Below are 24,461 nucleotides of genomic sequence, written 5' to 3' on the forward strand. Positions count from 1 at the left end.
TAAAAATATTATTTAATTCTTCCAATATTTTGCCTCAGTCACTGCAACATCAAAAGGAAATGCAATATGAGACTTGTAACATACACACAAAGGCAACACAAAACTAACTTCACTCCATTAAACCTCTAACATGAACATGACATTATTAACATAAAGATGTTTGAGAAAAGCTAATTTAAGATGGTATGATCAATTATGATGGGAAAAGACCAATATCTCCAATAATTGATACAGGTAGTAAGTGATTTATTATTATTACGGGTATCTCCATGGAGTCAGTAGACTCATCGTGGGAGACCCAAACTATCAAAACAATATCTTTCATACCTCTTCTTGAATTCATTTACAGATGAAGAACTCACAACTGAGTCAGGCAATGCATTCCACTCATTCACCACCCTCCAGGCAAAAAATCTAGTAATTTAAATGTTTCTATCACATCCCCTCTTCTCGGCCTATCAACCAACCTCAGCAATCGACAAGTTCTCAATCTATCAATGTAGGAAGCATTTTTTACATCATTCACCAATTTAGTCACTCTCCTCTGAACCCTGTCCATAACCTCCTCATCTCCAAGGAATCCAGGTGACCAGACTTGAGCACAGTAATCCAAATGTGGAAGTATCAGCGCCTTATAAAGGAGAATAATAACCTCTTTATTTCTGGATGTTAGTGTGTTCTTCAATAACCAAGTAATCCTATGTGCAATCTTAGACACCTTAGCAATGTGCCCTCTGAACTTCATCTCCTGTCAACGAAGTCGCTAGCGTCATCAATCTCTTGGAGTACCGTTCCACAACGTAGTACATAGCTGGTAATATTTTAATCCCAAAATACATAACATTATGCTTTTCTACATTGAACTGACATCCATTAACTATTGCCCGTTGTGGCAGCTTATTTAAATCATCCTGCAAACTTTCAACATCAGCTTGATTTTTTATTGTGCTACCCAACTTTGCATCATCAGCAAAGAACTGAATATCTCCCTTAAAAATATTGAAGATTTGACAAACAGATTACTTTGGAGAAAAAAAAAAAAAAAAAAAAGACTGGAAATTATTAATAGCGAAACCTTAATTAGGCAGTATTATCACAATTATTCTGTACACCCCAAGAGGATACCTATTAAGAAATTATATTAGTAATACATTTACTTGTGTTATTAACATAAGTTTGTCAAAATTAAAAATGAAGCATGGTGGCTGCTATTAGAATGGAATGAGAGAAAAGTGAAGGATCAATCCAACTGACTTTTTTTTCCAGGTACAGATAATTTGAAGGTAACAAATACAGAATGAGAGAAGAGGAAAGATGTTGTGAAAGAACAAAACAGTGAAAGGGGGGAGGGTTAAGATTGAAACTATGCAAGGACTATAACAGCAAATAAGTCAACAGTGCAGTTTGCAAATGTGTGAAGCTAATTTGATATGTGAAAAGACAAATATGAAAGATGGCCTGTACATGAATGGACTTAGGTATCGGAAATGTGTCAATCAACAAGAAAACAGATCTGCAGAATTAAAGAAATATTAAGGCAATTAGAATGAAAATAGTTCCGTGCAGATACCTTTCATGAAAGTGTATAAGAATGGGAATAATAATGCTGAATGTAAGAGTTTCTCAAGTTACAAATCAAAATGGGATGGTCTTTAAAAGATTCAAAGATGTCTGTGGGTCAAAAGGGATATTGAAAGTCATGTATGCTAATGCTAGAAGCATCAGAAGGTGAAGGAGTTTTGGACATTAGTTAATTCAACGTAGACAAAAATTAGGCATTATAAGATTTCTGAAGGAGGAGGATATGGGACAGAATGTAAGGGGTATATTTCCAATAAGAGAAGAAAGAAAGGGATGAATTAATGGGGGTCACTAATGAAGGTAGAAAAATTATAGCCATGAATAAAACACTAACAAGAAGAGAGTAGCAGGGTCAAGGGATGCAAATGAATATGAGGATATCTAGTGTGTGTGTAAAAAGGACAAAATAAACATACAGTTAATTACTGCTTAGAGGTCTAGGGGATGCAAAGGATGTGGATGAAATGTATCAGCAAATTAGCTAAACCAGTATAGGATGAGTAATTATTATGGAAGAATAAACTGTTTGTCAAATGAATAGCATCTCATCTCTCCAACCAACAGACTATAGTTTCAAATTCCACTTGGGCATGAACATCTGTGAATGTCTCTGGGAGACAGATGATTTGTCACTGTGAGAGCACAATCCTGCTTACCGAAGGTTTGATGCCTTTAGTACTTACTATGCTTGGGTCTCTAGAGCAATTCTTGGATTATCTAACACTTAACTCATCTGAGATCTTCTAATAGTATGGATCTAACAGATAAACTTAGGTGTTGAAGGTTATTTTTAAACAGTATTAACAATTGTTAATATCATTAAAAATAAGTCATGAATGATTAGCAAAACAAGTGTTCTCTGCCAGGTTGGCAGGAAAGCAACCCAGAGGAAGACCATGATATAGGTGGATTGATACGGTACAAAGTGCCTTAGACAATAGAAATATAAGATCTGATAATGTTGGAGTCTTGACAAGTAACAGACTGATTTGGAGGAAAATTGTAGATAGGAAGTTAGTAATGATGTAAATTTTTCATGTAGTACTATCATATCCTGTACACCCCTTGAGGGTACATGTCAGGAATTTGATGATGACAATATACAACTGGATGTCATTCAAAAGAAACAGCTATGGGGATCCTGATTGGAAGGAAAAGAGTAAAAAAAAATGGACCATATGCAGTTACTGAGGGATAATACCTAAAACAGTAATTTATTCCCATCATTCATGTTGCCGCCCATAAAGTTCCTAATATCTCTGCTAACCATGTTTCCAAAAAGTAGCGAAAGATCTTTGCGACAGACCATGTAGTAGTGTTATAAATTTATGTCTATCATATCTTCTCTTTTCTATTTAATCCACGATGATACTAAACATGGTTCCCAATTACAAAATCCTGAGGCAGAGGTTCATTCTTGAGCAATTCCTATTTAATCATTCATTTTCTACACTGCATGAAAATGAATGATTAAATAGCAGTTGCTTAAGGATGAACCTTGAGCAACAACCATCCTTTTATTTGTAGCTAGGATATTATCCTTTATTATAAAATATCAAAACACGTTAAAAGAGATCTGTTAAATTGTTTTGTAAAGAAAATTTAAACTGCTGAAAAAATTTTAACACTTGATACTACGTGAATATCTTTTCTAAATTGCTTAAGACGGATTAATTTGCAGGCCTTTTTTCGCAACTCCCATCCACAAAAAGTTAAGAACTTATAGTACATTAGTATCATGGGTGGGCTATGGATTTTGTTATTTATTTATTTTATTTATTTATTTTTTACATAATCCAGAAACACTATACTAGACACCAAAACATGAAGCTTTTTCAACACTTCAATTTTCAAATAAGCAGAGTGGTGGTTCCACATCTAATGATGAAATTCATCTCCTACCTAAAGACAATCACAAACATCCAAGGCTATAGTGGGATTGGAACCCACAGCCTGTTGGTCAGAGAGCAGATAGGCTAATCACAAATATTTCGATTTACGTATCATGAATCATCACTGTAAAACAGTCTGAAATCAAAAAAATTAAACAAGAATGAAGGTATATAGAGAATGGAATCTCTCCTTGTACAGTCACGAGACAGCCAGGAAAAAATGATACTATTAGGATCAGTTGAAGTTCTTAATATTTTTTTAATATTTCCCAGATTTTTGGTACAGAGAGTTCAATGTTAAGGTTGGGATATGGGTGAAGTTGAAGTACTTCAAAACTTTCTTTAAAGAGGCGCTCATATTTATAGGAATATATATGTAGTAATTTGCATCATTCCAAAGGATCCTGTGGCTAGTATTAGTAATCATCCCATGTTCTGCAAGACCCGATTTGTTTTGTTCCTTGAATAAAATTTAGGATGGCGTTCAGAAAAGTGTACAGAAACAGATTGGCCTGTTTGTCCAAAGCAGAATAACTTGTAGTTACATGGGACTGAACAGACTCCAGGCAGCAGTAGTGATGGAATTTTATTGTTTGGAGATGGTATCAATAAGCTAATTGAATTTATAGGCTTAAAAAGTTGTTGAAATATTGAACTTCTTTAAAGTGTGAGAAATGAATTCTGAAATGCCTTTAACATACAGGATAGCAATTCTGTGCAAGTCTTCTAATAGGTGGAGAAAAATGGTTGATAATCTTCTCTACTGTTCCGGAGTGGTAACTGCTGAAAATGGCAGTTTCGTTAATTGTAGAAATTTTGTTATAAAATAGATTAGACAAAGAACAGATAATATGAGCTCTGGAAAGAAGGCATTTAGTAATGCCATATTTTTGTGAGGGATAGTGAGCCAAAGTCTGATGGATAATATTGACCACAAAAGGAAGGTTTGCAAAAAAAAAACACATGTTGACAAGGGGCCATCTAATTCCCTTTTTATAAGAACATCATAGAAAGATGGGAGTGCTAGAGGAGGAGAGAATGGAAACAGTAGGAGAGACGGAATGAGAGAGAGGTATGGCAATGCTAGAAGAGGAGAGAATGGAATGAGAGAGAGGTATGGAAGAGGTAGAAGAGGAGAAAATGAAAACAGTAGGAGAGAGGGAATGAGAGAGAGGTACGGGAATGAAAGAAGAGGAGAAAATGGAAACAATAGGAGAGAGGGAATGGTAAGCGGTATAATGTATGGGGACTCAATGATCCGTGGTGTTCAAGATAGGATGCGTGAGGTGTTTGCCAGGAGGAACGATAGAAAGGGTGGCTTTGGCAGTTAAGAGAGGTGAAAGGGTGGATGAGATGATTGTGATGGTGGGAACAAATGACTTGAGTGGTGGTGGTGTAAATAGGGCAGCGAGAGATATGAGATTCTTGCTTGAGGTGGTACGAAAGAAGACACAGAGAGGAAAGACAGTGTATATGTGTTGCCTAGGTATGATAATGACGAACTGAGCAGAAGAGCGGTAATATTGAATGACATAATAGCTAGAATGTGTGACAAGAGAGGACTGGAATATGTGGATGCTTGGAGTGCATTTGAGAACAGAGAGGAATTGTATGCAAGAGACCACTTACATTTGAATGAGGAAGGATGTAGGCATCTGGAGAGATTGCTGTTCTGAAAAATTCAGTGTGTCCCAGGGAGGAAATGGGTATAGAAACAACGGCATTTATATGCTATATACTAATGCTAGGAGTATCCGGAATAAGGGAGAGGAATTGGTGGCACAGATAGCATCAGCCTGGTCAAAAATTATTGGGATCACTGAGAGACGTGGTTGACAGAAGAGGGTATAATAACAGGAATAGAAGTTGCTGGGTACAGCATTTTTCAGCAGGATAGGAAGGGAAAGCGTGGTGGTGGAGTACTGCTTATGATAAGTGATGACCTATGTCCTCTAAGTGTGGAGACTTTGGAAGGCAGAGACACTAATGATTTTGAAAGCATATGGTGTGAGGTAGAGGTGGGCAAGACATGATATTTAGTGGGGTGTTGCTACAGACCTAGGAGTACAGAGGGTGGGGACCAGGAAATGTTTAGACAGTTGAGTTTGGCAAGTGCAAGAAGAATGACTGTTATGGGAGATTTTAACTACCGTAGTATCAACTGGGGAGAGGAAGATGCATGTAGCAATAAGAGAATGGAATTTCTAGAATTCTTGAGGGACAAATGTAATAGGCAACATGTAATAGAGGGAACAAGAGGTTCAAGAGTTTTGGATTTGGTTATAGCATCAGAAGAGTTGATAATAACTGAGATGACATCTCTCCCACCAGTTGGAGAGTGACCATATGGTTTTTACTAAAATGAATAGACATGCAGGAGTCTCAAAGAGATGGGAACGTATGTGGAATTATAAGGCAGGTGATTATAATAGTCTAAGACGTCAACTTGGGGAAGTTTCATGGAGGGAGGAATTGGAAGGCTGGGATATCATTAGTGCATGGGAAATTATGAAAGAATATTATTTGTGAGCAGCAATGGTAAGTTGTATACCACGAGTGAACAAGATGACACAATTTGGAGTAAAGTGGATGACAAACAATATTAAACAGGAATTGCATGCGAAAAAGAGGCTGTGGAAGAGATATAAGAAGACAGGAGAAGAGAAGATGCATGAAGAGTATAAGACAAAGACCAGAAGAGTGACTAGTATGATAAGGAAGACGAAACTGGAATATGAGAGGAGATTAGCCCTAAGATCCAAAGAAAATCCTAGGGAATTTTTTAGATATGTGGCCAGTAGGAGGAGAAATGACTGTGGAAGAATGATATTGTGGGATAAAAATGGGAATAGAGTGACTGATGCAGAGGACATAGTAGAATTGTCCAATGACCACTTTATTAAAGTATTTCATCCTAGAGGAGTCAGTTTTAATGCTAGAGGGATAGGGCAGGTTCAAGGTTTAGAGGTACAGGAGAAGAGAGTGTTTCAAATACCGAGTACTGTGGATGTCAGTAAAGCTGTGGGACTGGATGATATTTCATCACGAGTTTTGAGAGAATGTGCTAGGGAACTGACAGTGCCTTTGACCTGGCTTTTCAATGAAAGTCTCACTACTGGAAAGGTGCCCATGGAATGGAAGGAAGGTAAGATAGTGCCATTGCATAAGGGCAGTAGCAGACTGGAAGTGTCTAATTATAGACCAGTTTGTGTGTCATCAGTAGTTAGTAAGATCTTGGAGAAAGTAGTGAAGGACTGTACACAGCATTGGGCAGATGAGGGTAATGTTATCTGTGAGAGTCAACGTGGATTTGTGAAGGGGCATTCTTGTTTTAGCAATATGCTAGCCTTTTATGATAAAGTTACAAGAGCATTAGATGAGGGAAAGGCATATACTGCCATTTTCTTAGACTCAGCGAAGGCATTTGACAGGATGACACATGACAAGCTGATATTTAAGTTGCAGCACATGGGTCTGGATGTCAGATTGATCAACTGGATTCAGGATTGGCTGTTCAATAGGTATCAGAGAGTTTTGTATTGTGGGGCAGTTTCAAGGAATCAGAGGGTTACAAGTGGGGTCCCACAGGACTCAGTACTGGGACCTATATTGTTTAACCTTTATATCAATGAGATTGTCAGTGGATTGCAAGTGGATATTCAGTTGATGCAAAGCTGGGAAGGATTATTAGTAATAGTGCAGATGCGGCAACCCTGCAAGAAGATTTGAATAAGCTAGATAGACGGGCAAATGAATTGGGGTATCGGTTTAATGCAGCAAAATGCAAGGTCTTGAGGTTTGGGAAACATTGATGGGACACTGCATACTCTATGGGAGGAGTTATACTGAAGGAAGTAGGGGAGACAAGAGATCTGGGATTGATGACTGATAGAAACCTGAAATTTAGGATACATATTGCAAAGGTGGTGAAGGTAACACAGATGACTGCTGCAATAATGAGAACGACACTGACCTGCAGAGATAAAACAGTTATCCTTCCGTTGTATAAGACCCTGATCAGACCACACTTGGACTATTGTTCTCAGATTTGGTCCCCCAGGGTTTGAAGGGGATAAATTAACTATGGAAAGGGTACAAAGGAAGATATCAAAGATGGTTTCAGGACTGTACAATGATAGTTATGAGGATCGGCTGAGGGAATGTAGACTGTAGAGTTTGGTGGATAGAAGAAGGAGAGGTGATATGATACTTTTAAACTGTTGAGAGGTGGTTACAGGGTTGACACTGGGGAGTTCTTTCGCTTGGTTGAACAGCAGGAAGGAGTGATGACAAGACGCCATCCCTGTAAGTTACGAAAGGAAACTGTGAGCAAGAGGGTGAGGAGTAGTTTCTTTGCATGGAGGGTGGTTGAACCATGGAATGCCTTGTCTGATGGAGTGGTGAGAGCGAGAACGGTCAATGAGTTCAAGGAGTGGTATGATAGACTTTGTGTTTCATCGGGGGGGACCTCCCCTCGATGAGTCTTGATAGACTGTGTTTCTTAGGAAGGACCTCCCACGATGAGTCTTTTGACTCCATGAAGGCCTGAATAATAATAATAATAATTTGATTCAAGTTTCATAGTGAAATTGATTCTGTGATTAAGGTTCATTTTTTGTAAAAATGACATCTAGTTGTTCGCGTGAATTATTACACACAGCAAAGGCATCAACCACATAGTGAAGCCATGTCGTAGGTTTTGGATAAATTGTTAAAATTTTCTCTTCTAGTTGTTCTAAATAGACATTCTAATGGGAGATATTAGACAAATAATCACAATACTCTTAAATATGTGGTTAAAGCTTTTCATTCCAGCCAAAATATGCTTTAAGACAGGGATTCTCACAGGAGTGCTTAAGGGTCAAAGCTGTATAACCGAGAGGAGACCTCCACATAGCCTTTAAAGGAATGCGGAGAACCGACCAGGGCTTCTGACCTAATGTCCAATCCTCACCTTCTCGTGGTGCACCCTGTTGGGTATCTACTTTGATACTGAATGAACGAGGATGGGCTGGCAATTTGGGATTTAGCCGACCAAATTGTATTCTTATTGGTTAAACCAAAATAAAAAATGATGGTACAACATGACAAAATTGCATGCCGGCTGGGGCGTCGCCCGGTTAAACAAGGCCCCCGTTGTTTTCGCCAGGGAACCAGGGCGAACAGCGAAAAGTCAGTTACTGGAACAAATATGAAAACAAACCCCAACTCAACATCACCAGAGTCAAAGATCGGTACTATCAACGTAAGAAGCCTGAATGGCAAAGAAATGGAGCTAGCTGAGGAATTAGATAAGTACCAGATCGACATAATAGGGGTGACTGAAACAAAAAAGACCAAAACTGGTGAGATCTTTCTGAGCAATAAATACAAAATGTTATATTCAGGCAATGACAATCAAGGAAAAGGGGTTACAGGAAAATTCATCGAAAAGCGAATTCATCGAAAGACAATTTACCGAAAATTTTAAATTTTCGATAACGTTATGGTAAAAGTATTCCATTTAGAACAAAAACTGAACCATGCAGACAGCTTCTTGTACCAACAACTTCTGCTAAGTCATTTAAGTCAGAGAGGTTTTGTAATACAGTACATAATTTGGACACATTATTTCTTTGTCGCCCCGAATATAGCTGAACTGAAAACTGGAACGTTTCGGCATTTTCTTGTAAAAGTTTCACATAGCGAATCTGAGTAAAATTCATCCCATAATAATTGCTGTATTGAAGTCGCATATTACTACTAGCAACAATAATAATAATGAAGCCCGCATAGTTCAGTCGGTAAAAACGATGCCGTTCAGTTAGAAAGACGTGGGTAGTTAGATCCCATTTATGCATAATTTTTATCAGTTCTGTTCTGCTAAAGGTAAGTGAGCAGGCATAATATAGATAGGGCTAGGCTTTCTTCCGGAAACAGGCAAATCAGTCCCATGAACAGACATGAAACAGTTATCGGACAACAAAGACTATAAGAACCATATTGTACTATAATTTTTCCCTATGAAAGTAGCATCGTAATCTCTTTATTCACGGTTCAGGTTTTGTTCCAAATGGATCAATTTTCTCATAACATTTTCGAACATTTTAAATTTTCGGTGAACTGTTTTTTCGATGAATTGCATTTGCGACGAATTGTCGTTCGATGAATTGTTCATTCGATGAATTGCCTTTTTGATGAATTGTCTTTCGATGAATTGCCTTTTCGATGAACTCTCCGGATACTGGAAAAGGAGTAGCCATAGTATTCAACACAAAATACGAGGCTAATCTTCTTGAATGGCAGTTAGTCTCAAGTAGAGTAATGTGGGCAAATATGAGAATGGGAAACTGGACAATGAGACTTATTTGTGCCTATGGTCCCACAGAAGGTTCTACTAAGGTAGAAGTGGAGGAATTTTTTGAGGCTTTAGAAAAAGCAACTGACACAATGAAAAAGGAAAAGTTGGTCCTTGTTGGGGATCTAAATAGCAGAGTAGGAAATGATTGTGAGACACACAAAAATATTTTGGGAAAATTTGGAGAGAAGAGCACAGCTAATAATAATGGCAAATATCTGTTGGATTTCTGTTCAGGACATGGACTGGTTATTACTAACGCCATGTTCCAACATAAAAATGTGCACAAATTCACATGGAGAGAAGAGGCAAGGAATAAGAAATGTCTCATTGACTATGTTATTGTTGATAGTGATGTTTTCTCCCTGGTGCAGGACACCAGAGTGTACAGAGGATTTGAAATTGGAAGTGATCACAATTTAGTCTTAAGCAGGATAAAATTCAATTTCATATTGAAAAGAATAACATGTAAGAAAGTTTTAAAGCGAATAAAAGTTGAGCAGCTCTCAGATGTAAACTGTAGACTAAAATACACAAAGATTATTGAAGAAAAAATGAAAGAGTTTAAGAACAGGAATCAAACCTTGGAGATTCAGTGGCAAACTCTGAAGAAAACATTGATTGATTCTGCCAGAGAGGCATTTGGTGAGGTTGTCTGCAAGGATAAAAAAATCAGAACTCCCTGGTGGACACAGGAAGTTAATGAGACAGTGAAGGAAAAGAAGAAAGCATATCAAAAGTTCCTGGCAAATAAGTCAGCTTGTGCTCTTAGAGAATACAGAGACAAATGCAAGAATGCTAAACACTGTGTAAAACTAGCTAAACAAAAGTCATGGGAAGACTTTGGCAAGAATATAAAAAATAAATATCAAGAAGGTGGCAAAATATTCTGGAGATTGTTGAAGAAGCTTAGGAATGGAGGAAAGAGTACTGTAAAAGGAGTTAGAGATGATAAAGGTGACAGGAAAATGGGAGAAAAGGATATCCTTGAAGTATGGAGTAATTACTTTGAAAAACTGCTAAATGAAACAAGCAGTGATGACAGCACAGTGGTAAAAAACACTGCCCAGGCATGCAGTCAGGAATACATATCCATACTTGAAGTAGAAAAAGCCATAAAAAGCTTGAAATTTGGAAAGGCAGCAGGAGTAGATGATATTTGACCAGAAATGCTGAAGTATGGTGGTATAAGAGTCTTACAGTGGCTGCACTGCATAGTTAGAAAGCCTGGAAAGAGGGACGAATTCCCGATGATTGGAGTAGAGCTCTCATAGTACCCATATATAAAAAGGGAAATAAAACTGAATGTGAGAATTACAGAGGTATTTCCCTATTGAGTGTTCCTGGCAAGATCTATGCAAGTATACTTGAGAAACGGTTGAGAAGAATTGTGGAAGAAAAGCTGGATTCAGCCAAATAGAGGCTGTCAGGATCAGATCTTCACTTTACGACAAATAGTGGAAAAATCATGGAAATATAACAAAGATCTGTATTTGAGTTTTGTCGATTTAGAAAAGGCATATGACAAGGTGCCAAGAGAGAAGCTATTCAATACGCTGCAGTTATATGGTGTCAATGGGGCATTATATCAAGCAATACTTAGTCTTTATTTGAGTTGTAAGTCAGCAGTTAGAATTGAAGGAAGTACAGGAAGATGGTTTATAATAGATTTAGTTTAATCCTTTATCCCAGTGAGAGCAAACAAAGTTTGCGCCTGAAAATATCTTCAGGACTAAATATAGTGTTGTACTATCTTATCCAGTAAGTAGTGCAACACCAAGGCAACTCGTGGCAAAGGTGGAACAAGCTACCAGGCACTTCTAACCCAGTATCTCCCATAATGCAAAACACATTTCCTATGTGGATATGTATACTGTTATGCATTAAAGGGATTGGCCATCTACCCAGACTAGTTTCGACCTTTATTGAGGTCTCTTCAGTGGGAGCCAGGCCCAGAGCTGGAGATACCAGGCAGAAGCAGTAGCAAGTCATCTGTGCCTATGGGAGTTGCCAAAAGGTTTATCACCTTTTTTAAAAATTACTCTGGATTTAGAGAAAGATGTTGAAAATTTATTTATCACTAGGTTAGACTATAATAGATTTAGTTTAATCCTTTATCCCAGTGAGAGCAAACAAAGTTTGCGCCTGAAAATATCTTCAGGACTAAATATAGTGTTGTACTATCTTATCCAGTAAGTAGTGCAACACCAAGGCAACTCGTGGCAAAGGTGGAACAAGCTACCAGGCACTTCTAACCCAGTATCTCCCATAATGCAAAACACATTTCCTATGTGGATATGTATACTGTTATGCATTAAAGGGATTGGCCATCTACCCAGACTAGTTTCGACCTTTATTGAGGTCTCTTCAGTGGGAGCCAGGCCCAGAGCTGGAGATACCAGGCAGAAGCAGTAGCAAGTCATCTGTGCCTATGGGAGTTGCCAAAAGGTTTATCACCTTTTTTAAAAATTACTCTGGATTTAGAGAAAGATGTTGAAAATTTATTTATCACTAGGTTAGACTATAATAGATTTAGTTTAATCCTTTATCCCAGTGAGTTTGGTCTCACTGGGATAAAGGATTAAACTAAATCTATTATAGTCTAACCTAGTGATAAATAAATTTTCAACATCTTTCTCTAAATCCAGAGTAATTTTTAAAAAAGGTGATAAACCTTTTGGCAACTCCCATAGGCACAGATGACTTGCTACTGCTGCTGCCTGGTATCTCCAGCTCTGGGCCTGGCTCCCACTGAAGAGACCTCAATAAAGGTCGAAACTAGTCTGGGTAGATGGCCAATCCCTTTAATGCATAACAGTATACATATCCACATAGGAAATGTGTTTTGCATTATGGGAGATACTGGGTTAGAAGTGCCTGGTAGCTTGCTCCACCTTTGCCACGAGTTGCCTTGGTGTTGCACTACTTACTGGATAAGATAGTACAACACTATATTTAGTCCTGAAGATATTTTCAGGCGCAAACTTTGTTTGCTCTCACTGGGATAAAGGATTAAACTAAATCTATTATAGTCTAACCTAGTGATAAATAAATTTTCAACATCTTTCTCTAAATCCAGAGTAATTTTTAAAAAAGGTGATAAACCTTTTGGCAACTCCCATAGGCACAGATGACTTGCTACTGCTTCTGCCTGGTATCTCCAGCTCTGGGCCTGGCTCCCACTGAAGAGACCTCAATAAAGGTCGAAACTAGTCTGGGTAGATGGCCAATCCCTTTAATGCATAACAGTATACATATCCACATAGGAAATGTGTTTTGCATTATGGGAGATACTGGGTTAGAAGTGCCTGGTAGCTTGCTCCACCTTTGCCACGAGTTGCCTTGGTGTTGCACTACTTACTGGATAAGATAGTACAACACTATATTTAGTCCTGAAGATATTTTCAGGCGCAAACTTTGTTTGCTCTCACTGGGATAAAGGATTAAACTAAATCTATTATAGTCTAACCTAGTGATAAATAAATTTTCAACATCTTTCTCTAAATCCAGAGTAATTTTTAAAAAAGGTGATAAACCTTTTGGCAACTCCCATAGGCACAGATGACTTGCTACTGCTTCTGCCTGGTATCTCCAGCTCTGGGCCTGGCTCCCACTGAAGAGACCTCAATAAAGGTCGAAACTAGTCTGGGTAGATGGCCAATCCCTTTAATGCATAACAGTATACATATCCACATAGGAAATGTGTTTTGCATTATGGGAGATACTGGGTTAGAAGTGCCTGGTAGCTTGCTCCACCTTTGCCACGAGTTGCCTTGGTGTTGCACTACTTACTGGATAAGATAGTACAACACTATATTTAGTCCTGAAGATATTTTCAGGCGCAAACTTTGTTTGCCTCACTGGGATAAAGGATTAAACTAAATCTATTATAGTCTAACCTAGTGATAAATAAATTTTCAACATCTTTCTCTAAATCCAGAGTAATTTTTAAAAAAGGTGATAAACCTTTTGGCAACTCCCATAGGCACAGATGACTTGCTACTGCTTCTGCCTGGTATCTCCAGCTCTGGGCCTGGCTCCCACTGAAGAGACCTCAATAAAGGTCGAAACTAGTCTGGGTAGATGGCCAATCCCTTTAATGCATAACAGTATACATATCCACATAGGAAATGTGTTTTGCATTATGGGAGATACTGGGTTAGAAGTGCCTGGTAGCTTGCTCCACCTTTGCCACGAGTTGCCTTGGTGTTGCACTACTTACTGGATAAGATAGTACAACACTATATTTAGTCCTGAAGATATTTTCAGGCGCAAACTTTGTTTGCTCTCACTGGGATAAAGGATTAAACTAAATCTATTATAGTCTAACCTAGTGATAAATAAATTTTCAACATCTTTCTCTAAATCCAGAGTAATTTTTAAAAAAGGTGATAAACCTTTTGGCAACTCCCATAGGCACAGATGACTTGCTACTGCTTCTGCCTGGTATCTCCAGCTCTGGGCCTGGCTCCCACTGAAGAGACCTCAATAAAGGTCGAAACTAGTCTGGGTAGATGGCCAATCCCTTTAATGCATAACAGTATACATATCCACATAGGAAATGTGTTTTGCATTATGGGAGATACTGGGTTAGAAGTGCCTGGTAGCTTGCTCCACCTTTGCCACGAGTTGCCTTGGTGTTGCACTACTTACTGGATAAGATAGTACAACACTATATTTAGTCCTGAAGATATTTTCAGGCGCAAACTTTGTTTGCTCTCACTGGGATAAAGGATTAAACTAAATCTATTATAGTCTAACCTAGTGATAAATAAATTTTCAACAGGAAGATGGTTTATTGTTAAATCTGGTGTGAGACAAGGATGTACATTATCCCCTCTGTTATTCATTATCTATATGGATCACATTATGAAGGAAAGTAGCATTAAACATGATATCAGGGTTGGAGATGTTAATGTCAGCTCTTTGCTTTATGCAGAGGATGCTATACTTCTAAATAAATCTGCTACAAGTCTGCAAGATTCTCTGACTAAATTGAATAACTGTTGTAATAGATATGGTATGAAGGTCAGCAATAAAAAGACAAAGACAATGAAAATAGGCAGAATCATTGAAAATGTCAGCTGTGTTGTGAATGGAGAACCTGTGGAACATGTAAAATATTTCAGCTACTTAGGCACGATTTTTAGTGAAGATGGTAAATTAAATATATATTAAATATGGTGGGAAGTCAGTTGAATAAATTCATATGGAATAAGAGAGAAATTAGTCGGAACACTAAATTAGCTGTATACAAGACGGTGTTCAAACCAGTTTTAACTTATGGATCTGAGAGCTGGGTTAGAAGTAAAACACTTGACCAAAGACTAGAGACTGTAGATATGAGAGTCCTGAGAAAGATTAGAGGTGTGAACAGATGGCGTCAATGGCAATATCATATTAAAAATGAGGATATTAGGAAAGAACTTGGCATTGTCAGCATCCAGGAATGCATTAGCGGAGCCAATCTCAAGTGGTATGGTCACTTAAATAGAATGGGAGAGGAAAGATTAGCAAAACAATTGTTCTTTGCCAGGTTGGCAGGAAAACGACCCAAAGGAAGACCAAGATATAGGTGGATTGATACGGTACAAAGTGCCTTAGACGATAGAAATATAAGATCTGATAATGTTGGAGTCTTGACAAGTAACAGACTGATTTGGAGGAAAATTGCAGATAGGAAGTTAGTAATGATGTAATTTTTTCATGTAGTACTATCGTATCCTGTACACCCCTTGAGGGTGCATGGCAGGAATTTGATGATGATGATGATGACAGGGATTCTCAACCTATGATATGTGTACCACTGGTGGTAAGTGAGCCACTGCCTTACTGGTACATCTAATATCTTGAATTAAATATAGTGGTACACCACTGGAAAAGGTTGAGAACCCCTTCTTTAAGAGGTCTAGAACATCTGAAAATTTAGATAAAAATTTTAGGGCATCAGCTAGTGAAACATTTGTAAAAAAAATATGATATCAAAGCTTAATAGTAAATCTGCAGGGTGAAATCTCGAACCTTTAATTTGGTATAAAATCCCTCTCCTCCAATTTAGCCAACAAAATATGAATCAAAACATCATACATATTAAACTCTGATAAACAACTAAGTTGCAACTTAGCCAGAACAGAAAAATTGGCACTTAAATCCCTAAAAAATAACCCAGATATCGTGATTACAAAAGCAGATAAAGGTAATGCTACCGTTGTCCTTCATCAGACAGCATACCTGGATAAAATGAACCAACTGGCATCTGACCATATGTACCAAATTGTGAATTACAACCCTACAAACCGCATCAAAAAGAAAACAACAGAATTATTCAAATCAGTGATCACACAGCGAAAGGAAACAGCCAAAAAACTTATACCGCATTATGCCTGAACTCCCAGAATTTACTGTCTGCCAAAAATACACAAAACAAACATGCCACCAAGACCGATAGTTGAAGGAATCGACAGCCCTAATCACTTAGCCAAGAAATTAGTGGTCCCACTCAAGGAGTTGGTAGATCAGTCCCCCTCCTACATAAAAAATACACAATACTTCGTAAACAAGATTAGAAACATCACACTCAACAACAAAGATTTATTTAATCAGCTTTGACATAACTGCCCTTTTCACTAATATCCCTATCAATTATACAATTCTTCTCTTACAAAACACATATTTCCGTCTGATATCACAGCCTTTTTTACCCACGTAATCTGCTCCAGGTATTTCATGTGGCAAAATAATTTTTACCTACAAAAAGAAGGTACAGCCACGGGCTCAACACTCCCCCCCCCCCCCCAATAGCTAACTTTTAAATGGAAGACTTCAAGCAACGAGCTCTAGATTCAGCCAGCCTAAAACCCAAAGTCTGACTCAGGTTTGTTGACAATATTTTTCCCATTTGGCTCCACGAAATCATCGAAATCATAAACAACTCTCTTCTTTCTCTAGACACACTTGTCAGACGTCTTCCCTCAGACTGCCTCTCATTCACTATCTACCGCAAACCTACACATACATAAAAATTCATACCACCACCCAACACAAAAACTAGGAGTTATCAGCACTTTCAAACACAGAGCCCTAATAATTTGCTCTAATGAACAAGCTCTGAACCAAGAATTTGAAATCATTAACCAAATATTTAGAAAAAATGGCTACAATAAAAAAAAAAAACAGTTACCAAGATCCTCCATAAAAATGCCATTAAAAGTAAAAAAATTACAAGAATGCCATAGCTATACTCTACATTAGGGACATTTCAGAAAAAATAAATAGAACATTACTTAAATACAACATCAAGACAACCTTCAAACCCCTGGAAAAATTAAGAAATTTACTTAGCTCCTCCAAAGATCCTCTTCCATACCTTGCCCACCCAGGGGTTTACAAAATTCAATGTACCTGTAACCTATCTTACATAGGGGAAACAGGACGCACCATCCCAAATGGAAAAGATGAACACAAATGCCACATTAAATATCTCTACTATGGTAAAACAGGCCTATCAGACCACGTCACAGAATTGACTGGAAAGGCACTAAGTCCCTACACTGCAATAAAACCTGGTTTGAAAGAAAATTCAAATCAGCTTGTGAAATGCTGAACCATCATCCAAATCTGAACAAAAATGGATTAATTATTCCAAGAATGTGTAGAACCTATCTTCAACCCATATAGCAACCAGGAAAACCCCAGACAGAAGAAAATTCCAATACAAAATTGAAATTTGTATTGAATTTGAAATAGAAATTGTTTAATGTAGTTCTGTTTTTTTTTTTTTTTACTTCTTACTGGAGGTCAGGCTAGGATAAATAATTAACAAACATTTAGATTAATTTTACTTTTGTATAGCGCAGTGGTGTCTAGCTTGTATATTGTACACATGTATGTTTCCTGATGATGACCTCAATACAGAGGTCGAAACGTCGATTGTTACTTGCTTAATGTTAAGGTAAGCAATTATTAACTCAGTCATGGAATCCTTAGTGGTCTCATGCCAGCCCCAAGCCTGGATAAAGGAGGAGGAGGGTCGGTCAGATAAGTGTCGATGCTCTGACTATAAAGAAAAAACACTATTGTTATCTGATGCCAATAGGATCAACAGGTAAAACATGCCAGCTCAGACGTTGGTGTGGAATGCATGTACAGAAACTGTGACACTATGCACTAGACAAAGAAAGGTGGAAGAAGATAGTGAAGGAGGCATCGGACACCAATGGGCAGTGAGCCCATGGTTCGTGATGATGAAGCTACAAGGAAAGAATGCTAGTAGTGCATGGGCAATAGTCAAGAGACTATTGCCCATGCTTTAAGAGAAGCAGTATTAAGAGAAGCAGTATCAGCCTGCTTCTCTTAAATAAAAGATAAGATATTCCGATACCAACCAGTTGGAGGACATTAAGTCATGGACGACTAAGGAAAAAATGGAAGAGACTTGGAAAGGCCACTGGACTTAAATCCATGAGAGAATGATAATGAGTATCAAACTGCATACTCACAGTTAGGAGGATTAACCAAGTAGGGATTAAGTTAGGGTGTCCATCCATCCCATTTTGAATGGGATAGTCCCATTTTTACAGATACTGTCTTGGCATCCCTGAACATGTTTTAGGGATGCCAGCATGTAACATATTTCAATATTCAATTTGAAATTGTTTTCGTGTAACATTAATAAAATAAACAACTACTGCTGCAGAAATACAGAGTATTATATATGCTGATAACTTGTAATTCATGTATGGATTTACTCCCATTATCAAAATTTCTGGCTCCTTTCTATAAGAGCCAAATTCCAACCAGTCAAGATGGAAAGAGTGAGAGATTGTTTTTAAAGGACTTAAATCATATTTTTCTTCCATCGATAAATAGTCAACTGTATTAAATTAACCTTTTTTTCCCTTTTTTGAAAAATCCATTTTCACTTATAATATATTTCTGAGGCCATCAGAATTATAATAATAATTCTAAGGCAATCAACATAAACTCTTTTCACTCACCAATTCAGATAACTGGAAGGCAAGATGCATCAGTGTTTGAAGTCAGAACTGAGAATGAAACCTTTACTGACAAAAAACATACTTGCACCAGTGGCATCGCATGCCCATTTAGGTTGGGTAGGCTTATGTAACTTGCACTGCATAATTCATGTCAATTTGACCACATTTTTATCGATGTAAGAAAGTTAAGAGTGCATAGAGTATCAGGGCTCATCTTAATTGGCTCAATGTAATTAATTGAAGGATAACTTTGAATACTTGACTTTATCAATTAATTGTAATTAAATCTGCATAAAGTGTGTTTAAGATATATTGGAAAACAATAATAAAGGAGAATGCTAGATTCGGTTGGTATATTTGGATTACTCAGAGGTAAATATGTGAACCATCATTAATAAGTCACATGAGAATGTAAAAGAAAGAATAAGTGTTAAGTAGAAATACTTTCATTAATGGCAAACAAATCAATAATAATTGACATTTGTGATGTGTGTGTTCTATTGCTCGGTAGAGTGAATAACTAGTCTAGACATGAATAAGTGAATTTATGATGGCAAAATTTAAAAAACTTACGAGGAGAGGGAAAGAGATTTGTTTGCAAAGTAAAAATAACTAACCAATAATAAACAGCCACTATCAGGTGATTCTTTGGTTTATGTATATCTCGATTCGTTTTCTAAGAATTTTCTTTTGTTTACTTAGACTCAGTATACATTTTACGTAATAATAGGATACATAATATCCAAACATTATCAGAATTATTCACACTTTTGGGAATCTTAGATTCATTAGTTTGTTTTTTTTAAGTGTCAGTGGCTCTTCTGTGTTATCAATAATAGATATCTCACATATGCTAGTATTTTATTGTAGATCTTATAATACACAGAAGTATTCATTTTTATTCATGAATAGATAAAATTTTACTATGTCTGTTGTTTCTGAAGACTACAATAAAAATGACCCAATACCATTAAACTTTCCAACCTCAAGAGCTGCTATACTATACAAGCAAGAAAAACAAGTAACTTTTTTATCACTAAATACACTAAACAGACATTTAACATCGGTGTACTATATTTAGGAACAATTAGAGTAATTAGAAACAACTTGAACAACACACTTAACCAATCACAGCCACTAGATGCTATTGTCTCAACAATCACCATGCCTCACCTTCTGATGGTTTAAAACTGGAACACTTAGAATTTGACCTGCTGCACCATCTGTACATCTGTTCAAAGATGTATGCATTTGTGACCATACATCCGGGCTATTAGCATGAATATGATGCAATGTTTGAGCATCGAAAAATGTCCTTTTCATGAAGCATTAGTATACTGTGTTTAATTTTAAGACTCATGCAAAGCCAGGAAACAATTAGGGGAGTCTTTAACAGGAATAAATGCAAAAATATAATATCAGTGATATTGCTATTGAGTGGATGTACACTGCACACCTGGAACATCTGCCCCTGACTTACACTATTGAAAAGTTATCACATAATTTGATTAATGATTTTCTGACACATTCACAATTTCAGTTTTACATAGTTGAATTCTATAATACAATAATGGTCTCATCTTTTCGAATAATTTAATGTCCTTGAACAGCATTAAATAAACTTGTAGAATGGAAAAATGTCACGTAAAAACATCTGAATTTATAGTTATCAAGCTACTGATAATTACTGACAAGTATTGCATTTGAGAAATGTGAAACTATTATTGAAGACACTGTATCCAATTGCTTCAATAAAAAGAGCTCTCTTTAATGATATTATGAGAAAGGAGAAAAACTGATTGTATATTGACAGAGTGAACCAATGATATAAAAATGAACCTATGCCAAAGGAATAAAATGTAATGATTTCCATGAGTATAAAGGAAAGAAAATATTAAAAAAATGTATACAGATGAACTACATTGCACCAGCTACTAGAGCAAAATACCAAGAAACAGAAAGTGGGACATTAGTCATTTTTCATCCTTCACAAATTTTAAGTTCTGGATTTTTAGTTTTTTAATATATCTCAACTTTTAATTTTTACAAGTTTTCAAGATGAATTTATTAGTAATATCACATCATTTATTACCAAATTTATTCTTTCTTCACGTTCTATTTTTTAATAATATTGCATCAGTTTTATGCCTTAGACTCTTAATTATAACAGAGGTTTTAAATTTTAAGATTCAATGGAGTTCCATCTCACTGTTCTACTATCATTAATATCATATTTATTCATGACCATCTACAATCTCTCCACTTAAAGTTTTAAAAGATCGTAACTGCCAAAAATACAGCAAAGGTATTCAATAATACCTATATGTCATTATTATTTTTATTTTTTTAATTTAAAAAGAGCTGCAGTCAAAAAACACGTTCTGATCCAAGGGGAAGAAAAATAAGTTTATTTTTATAGACCCAAGGGGTCTATAAAAATAAACCTTTGCTTATCCCTTTATATGCAAGGTTATGAAATTTGGGAAAAAGAGACTACATACTGTGTATTTACTTTTATGGTAGTGGATTAAAGCTAGGGACTTGGGGGGTAATGAAGTTCAGAGGACATATTGCACCAATGAGTAAAGATAGGAAGGTTATTATCACTCTTTATAAAGCTAATATTTAGTAACATCTTGATTACTGTGGACAGATTTGGTCACTTGGGTTTCTTGGGGATCAGGAGTTAGTGGAGAGGATTATTATTATTTATATGGGCATTCCATGGAGTCAAAAGACCCGCTCTATCCATTAACACAATACTTATCATACATCTTAAACCTATTCACTGTTGGGACATGCTCAACAACCACCTCTGGCAATCCATTCCACTCATTCACCACTCTCCAAGTAAAGAACCTAGTCTGCATACCCTTACTAACCACACTCTTAAACAACTTCCCAGTGTGACTTGACTTCCCTTGTTTTTCCCCTACTCCCCATGTACTGAAAATTTTCTTCAGTGTCAATATTAGAGAATCCCTTTAGCGACTTATATAAGTTTCTATCATATCCCCTCTCCTCTGCCTGTCAACAAAACTCAGCTATTTTGCCAACTCTTGCAATACATCCTCTGAATTTCACATCTCTATTCACCATCACCCCCAGATCCCAAGCCTCATCAATTTACAGTAAATTAGTACCATCAATATGATATGAAAAGAGTAATTTTTTCATCCCAAAGTACATTACCTCACATTTTTCAACATTGAATTGACAACTATTGTCCTTTGCTCACACTTCAATTTATTTAAATCATCCTGTAAGATATCTACATCACTTTTATTAGCTATTTCCCTCCCTAGTTTTGCATCATTGGCAAACAGCTGAATATTCCCCTTCAAATCTTCTGCTACATCATTAATGTACTAATTAAAGAGTAGTAGTCCTAGTACAGGGCCCTGGAACAATCTACTAGTCACTCTCATTCATCTTGATTCCATTCCACCATATGCTATCCCTCTGATTGCAAGAGACTAAGGATTCAGAAACAATTGACTACATTGGTAATAGGTCTGTGGAATGCTCCCTAAGAGGTTAGGTTTAGGGTGCATGGGTTGCAAAGTTAGGATTCTATAAGATTGACACAAAAATTTTTCAATATATGACAGAGAGAACTACATGTTGCCCCTAAAAGCCATGTGAGAACATGGTTAGTAAGGGTGTGTGGCCTAGATTTTTTTTTTTTGCTTGGAGAGTGGTGAATGAGTGGAATGAATCGCCAGATTAGTTGAGTGCCCTGACAGCAAATGAGTTTAAGGAGAGGTACCTAAATATCTAAAGGTTAGAGCGGCTCTCCCACAATGAGTTCTCTAATTCCACAAGAGATACTCATATAATAATGATAAATATAAGTGCATACCAGAAATTCCCATTTCCATCCATGTTACCTATATTTATATTCTCTCGTTATAGAGTATCCTCAATTTTTTTTCAATAAATGTGGCTATAGACTAGCAAAAATGTTTTATTAGAAATACAAGAACCTACCTCTTCTTTTGCATTTTCTCTCAAAAGCTGACTTCTTCTCCTAATATATAATGTTCCTGATTAAAGAAATAACACTGTTTAAAGGTTCACACAAATAAAATGAAAACAAAAATGTACGTATTGTAATATTTTGAAATAAACACTAATAATTCTGCAGTAACAGATAAAAAGGTTCAAAACAGAATACAACTGGTTATTCTTAAATAATAATTTAACCATTTTTTGTTATTAGTATTTATTGTTACAGCCACTGGGGAGGGCAAGTCAGCCCATCTCAGTGCTGGTCCCAAGCCCGGATAAATGGGGAGGGTTGGCATCAGGAAGGGCATCTGGCCGTAAAAAACATGCCAAAACCAGGGATGAAATGTCGAATAACGGAGAAAGGACAACAGCTAGGCGTCCCACCATAAGCGACATGCAGTTCTGTTGCCTGAGGACTGCGAGAAATGGGCTTGGGCTACCAAACCGAGGATGGGTTCGGCTAAAGAAGCGAGTCCAACAGAAAGAGAGAGTATGTAAAGTAAGAATCGGGTCACTGAATGTGGGTACAATGAATGAGAAGAGTAGGGAGATAGTAGACATGATGAGAAGAAGGAAGCTGAAAATATTGTGCATGCAGGAGACAAGGTGGAAGGGCAATAAAGCAAAGGAGCTGGCAGAAGGATATAAACTGTTTTACAGCAGGGTGAATGAGAATGGAAGAAACGGAGTTGGAATCATCATCGACAAGGAGCTGAAGGGTGGAGTCTGCGAGGTGTGCCGGAAGAACGATCGGATTATGAGTGTTAAGCTTGAGATTGGAGGAAGCGTGGCTGTGATAGTGTGTAGATACACTCCACAAGTAGGTTGTGATGAAGAAGAGAAAGAGGCATTCTGGAGAGAACTAGACCAGGTAGTAATGGGAATCCCTGATGGTGAGAGAGTGATCGTCGGAGCAGACCTGAATGGGCATGTAGGAAGGCGACGAAGTGGTGAAGAAAGGGTGCACGGGGGTTGGAGTAGTGGTGAAAGAAATGAAGAAGGTAAAAGAATTGTAGAGCATGCTGTGGCCTTCAACCTGGCTATAGCTAACATGTGGTTTAAGAAGAGAGTTGGACACCTGATAATTTATAAGAGCGGGGATAGGATGAGTCAGATTGACTATATTATGTGCAGAAAGAAACATCCGAAGGAGGTGAAAAACTCTAAAGTGATTAACAGAGAAAGTGTAGCAGCACAGCACAGGTTGGTTGTGATAGATTGTGATATAAAAGGGGAAAAGAAGAATAGACAGAAGTGGCAGAAAGATAGGAAAATAAAGTGGTGGAAATTGGAAGAGGAAGGTCCATTGAATGAGCTTAAAGAAAAGGTACTGAAAGGAATCAAGTTACCAGAGGATGTGGAAAAATGGTGAGACGCAAATAGTCAGAATATTAGAAAAATTGAAGAACAGGTGCTCGGAATAACATCAGGAAAGAGGCTGCCCAAGGATAAGGAGGCATGGTGGTGGAACGAGGAGGTACAGTTGGAGATCGGGGAAAAGAAAGAGGCAAAGAAAAAATGGGACATGACTGGAACCAGAGCTGACAAGAAGGCATATAGATTAGCGAAGTAAAGTGCAAAGAGAGCTGTGGCAAGGGCATAGGCAGTTTAAGAGGTTTATGAAGTACTGGAGAGAAACGGTGG

At 37.3% G+C, this 24,461-nt stretch overlaps 1 protein-coding gene across 5 annotated transcripts in view; it reads right to left on the minus strand.

The window, feature by feature from the left end:
* LOC150102961 (WD repeat-containing protein 13-like) overlaps nt 1-24,461 on the minus strand; it is a 436,326-nt gene that overhangs the window by 383,106 nt on the left and 28,759 nt on the right. For all 5 annotated transcript variants that reach the window (XM_090398329.1, XM_090398327.1, XM_090398328.1 and 2 more), the window contains exon 2: nt 22,797-22,852. Coding sequence is in view for 2 of the 5 variants with exons in the window: in XM_090398328.1 (XP_090254454.1) it covers nt 22,797-22,852 (56 nt within the window). In the remaining 3 variants the exon portion in view is untranslated. The remainder of the gene's footprint in view (nt 1-22,796; nt 22,853-24,461) is intronic.

This window comes from Typopeltis vanoorti, chromosome 9 (assembly GCF_054136105.1).
Source record: "Typopeltis vanoorti isolate ZY-2024b chromosome 9, IOZ_Tvanoo_1.0, whole genome shotgun sequence".
Taxonomy (NCBI): domain Eukaryota; kingdom Metazoa; phylum Arthropoda; class Arachnida; order Uropygi; family Thelyphonidae; genus Typopeltis; species Typopeltis vanoorti.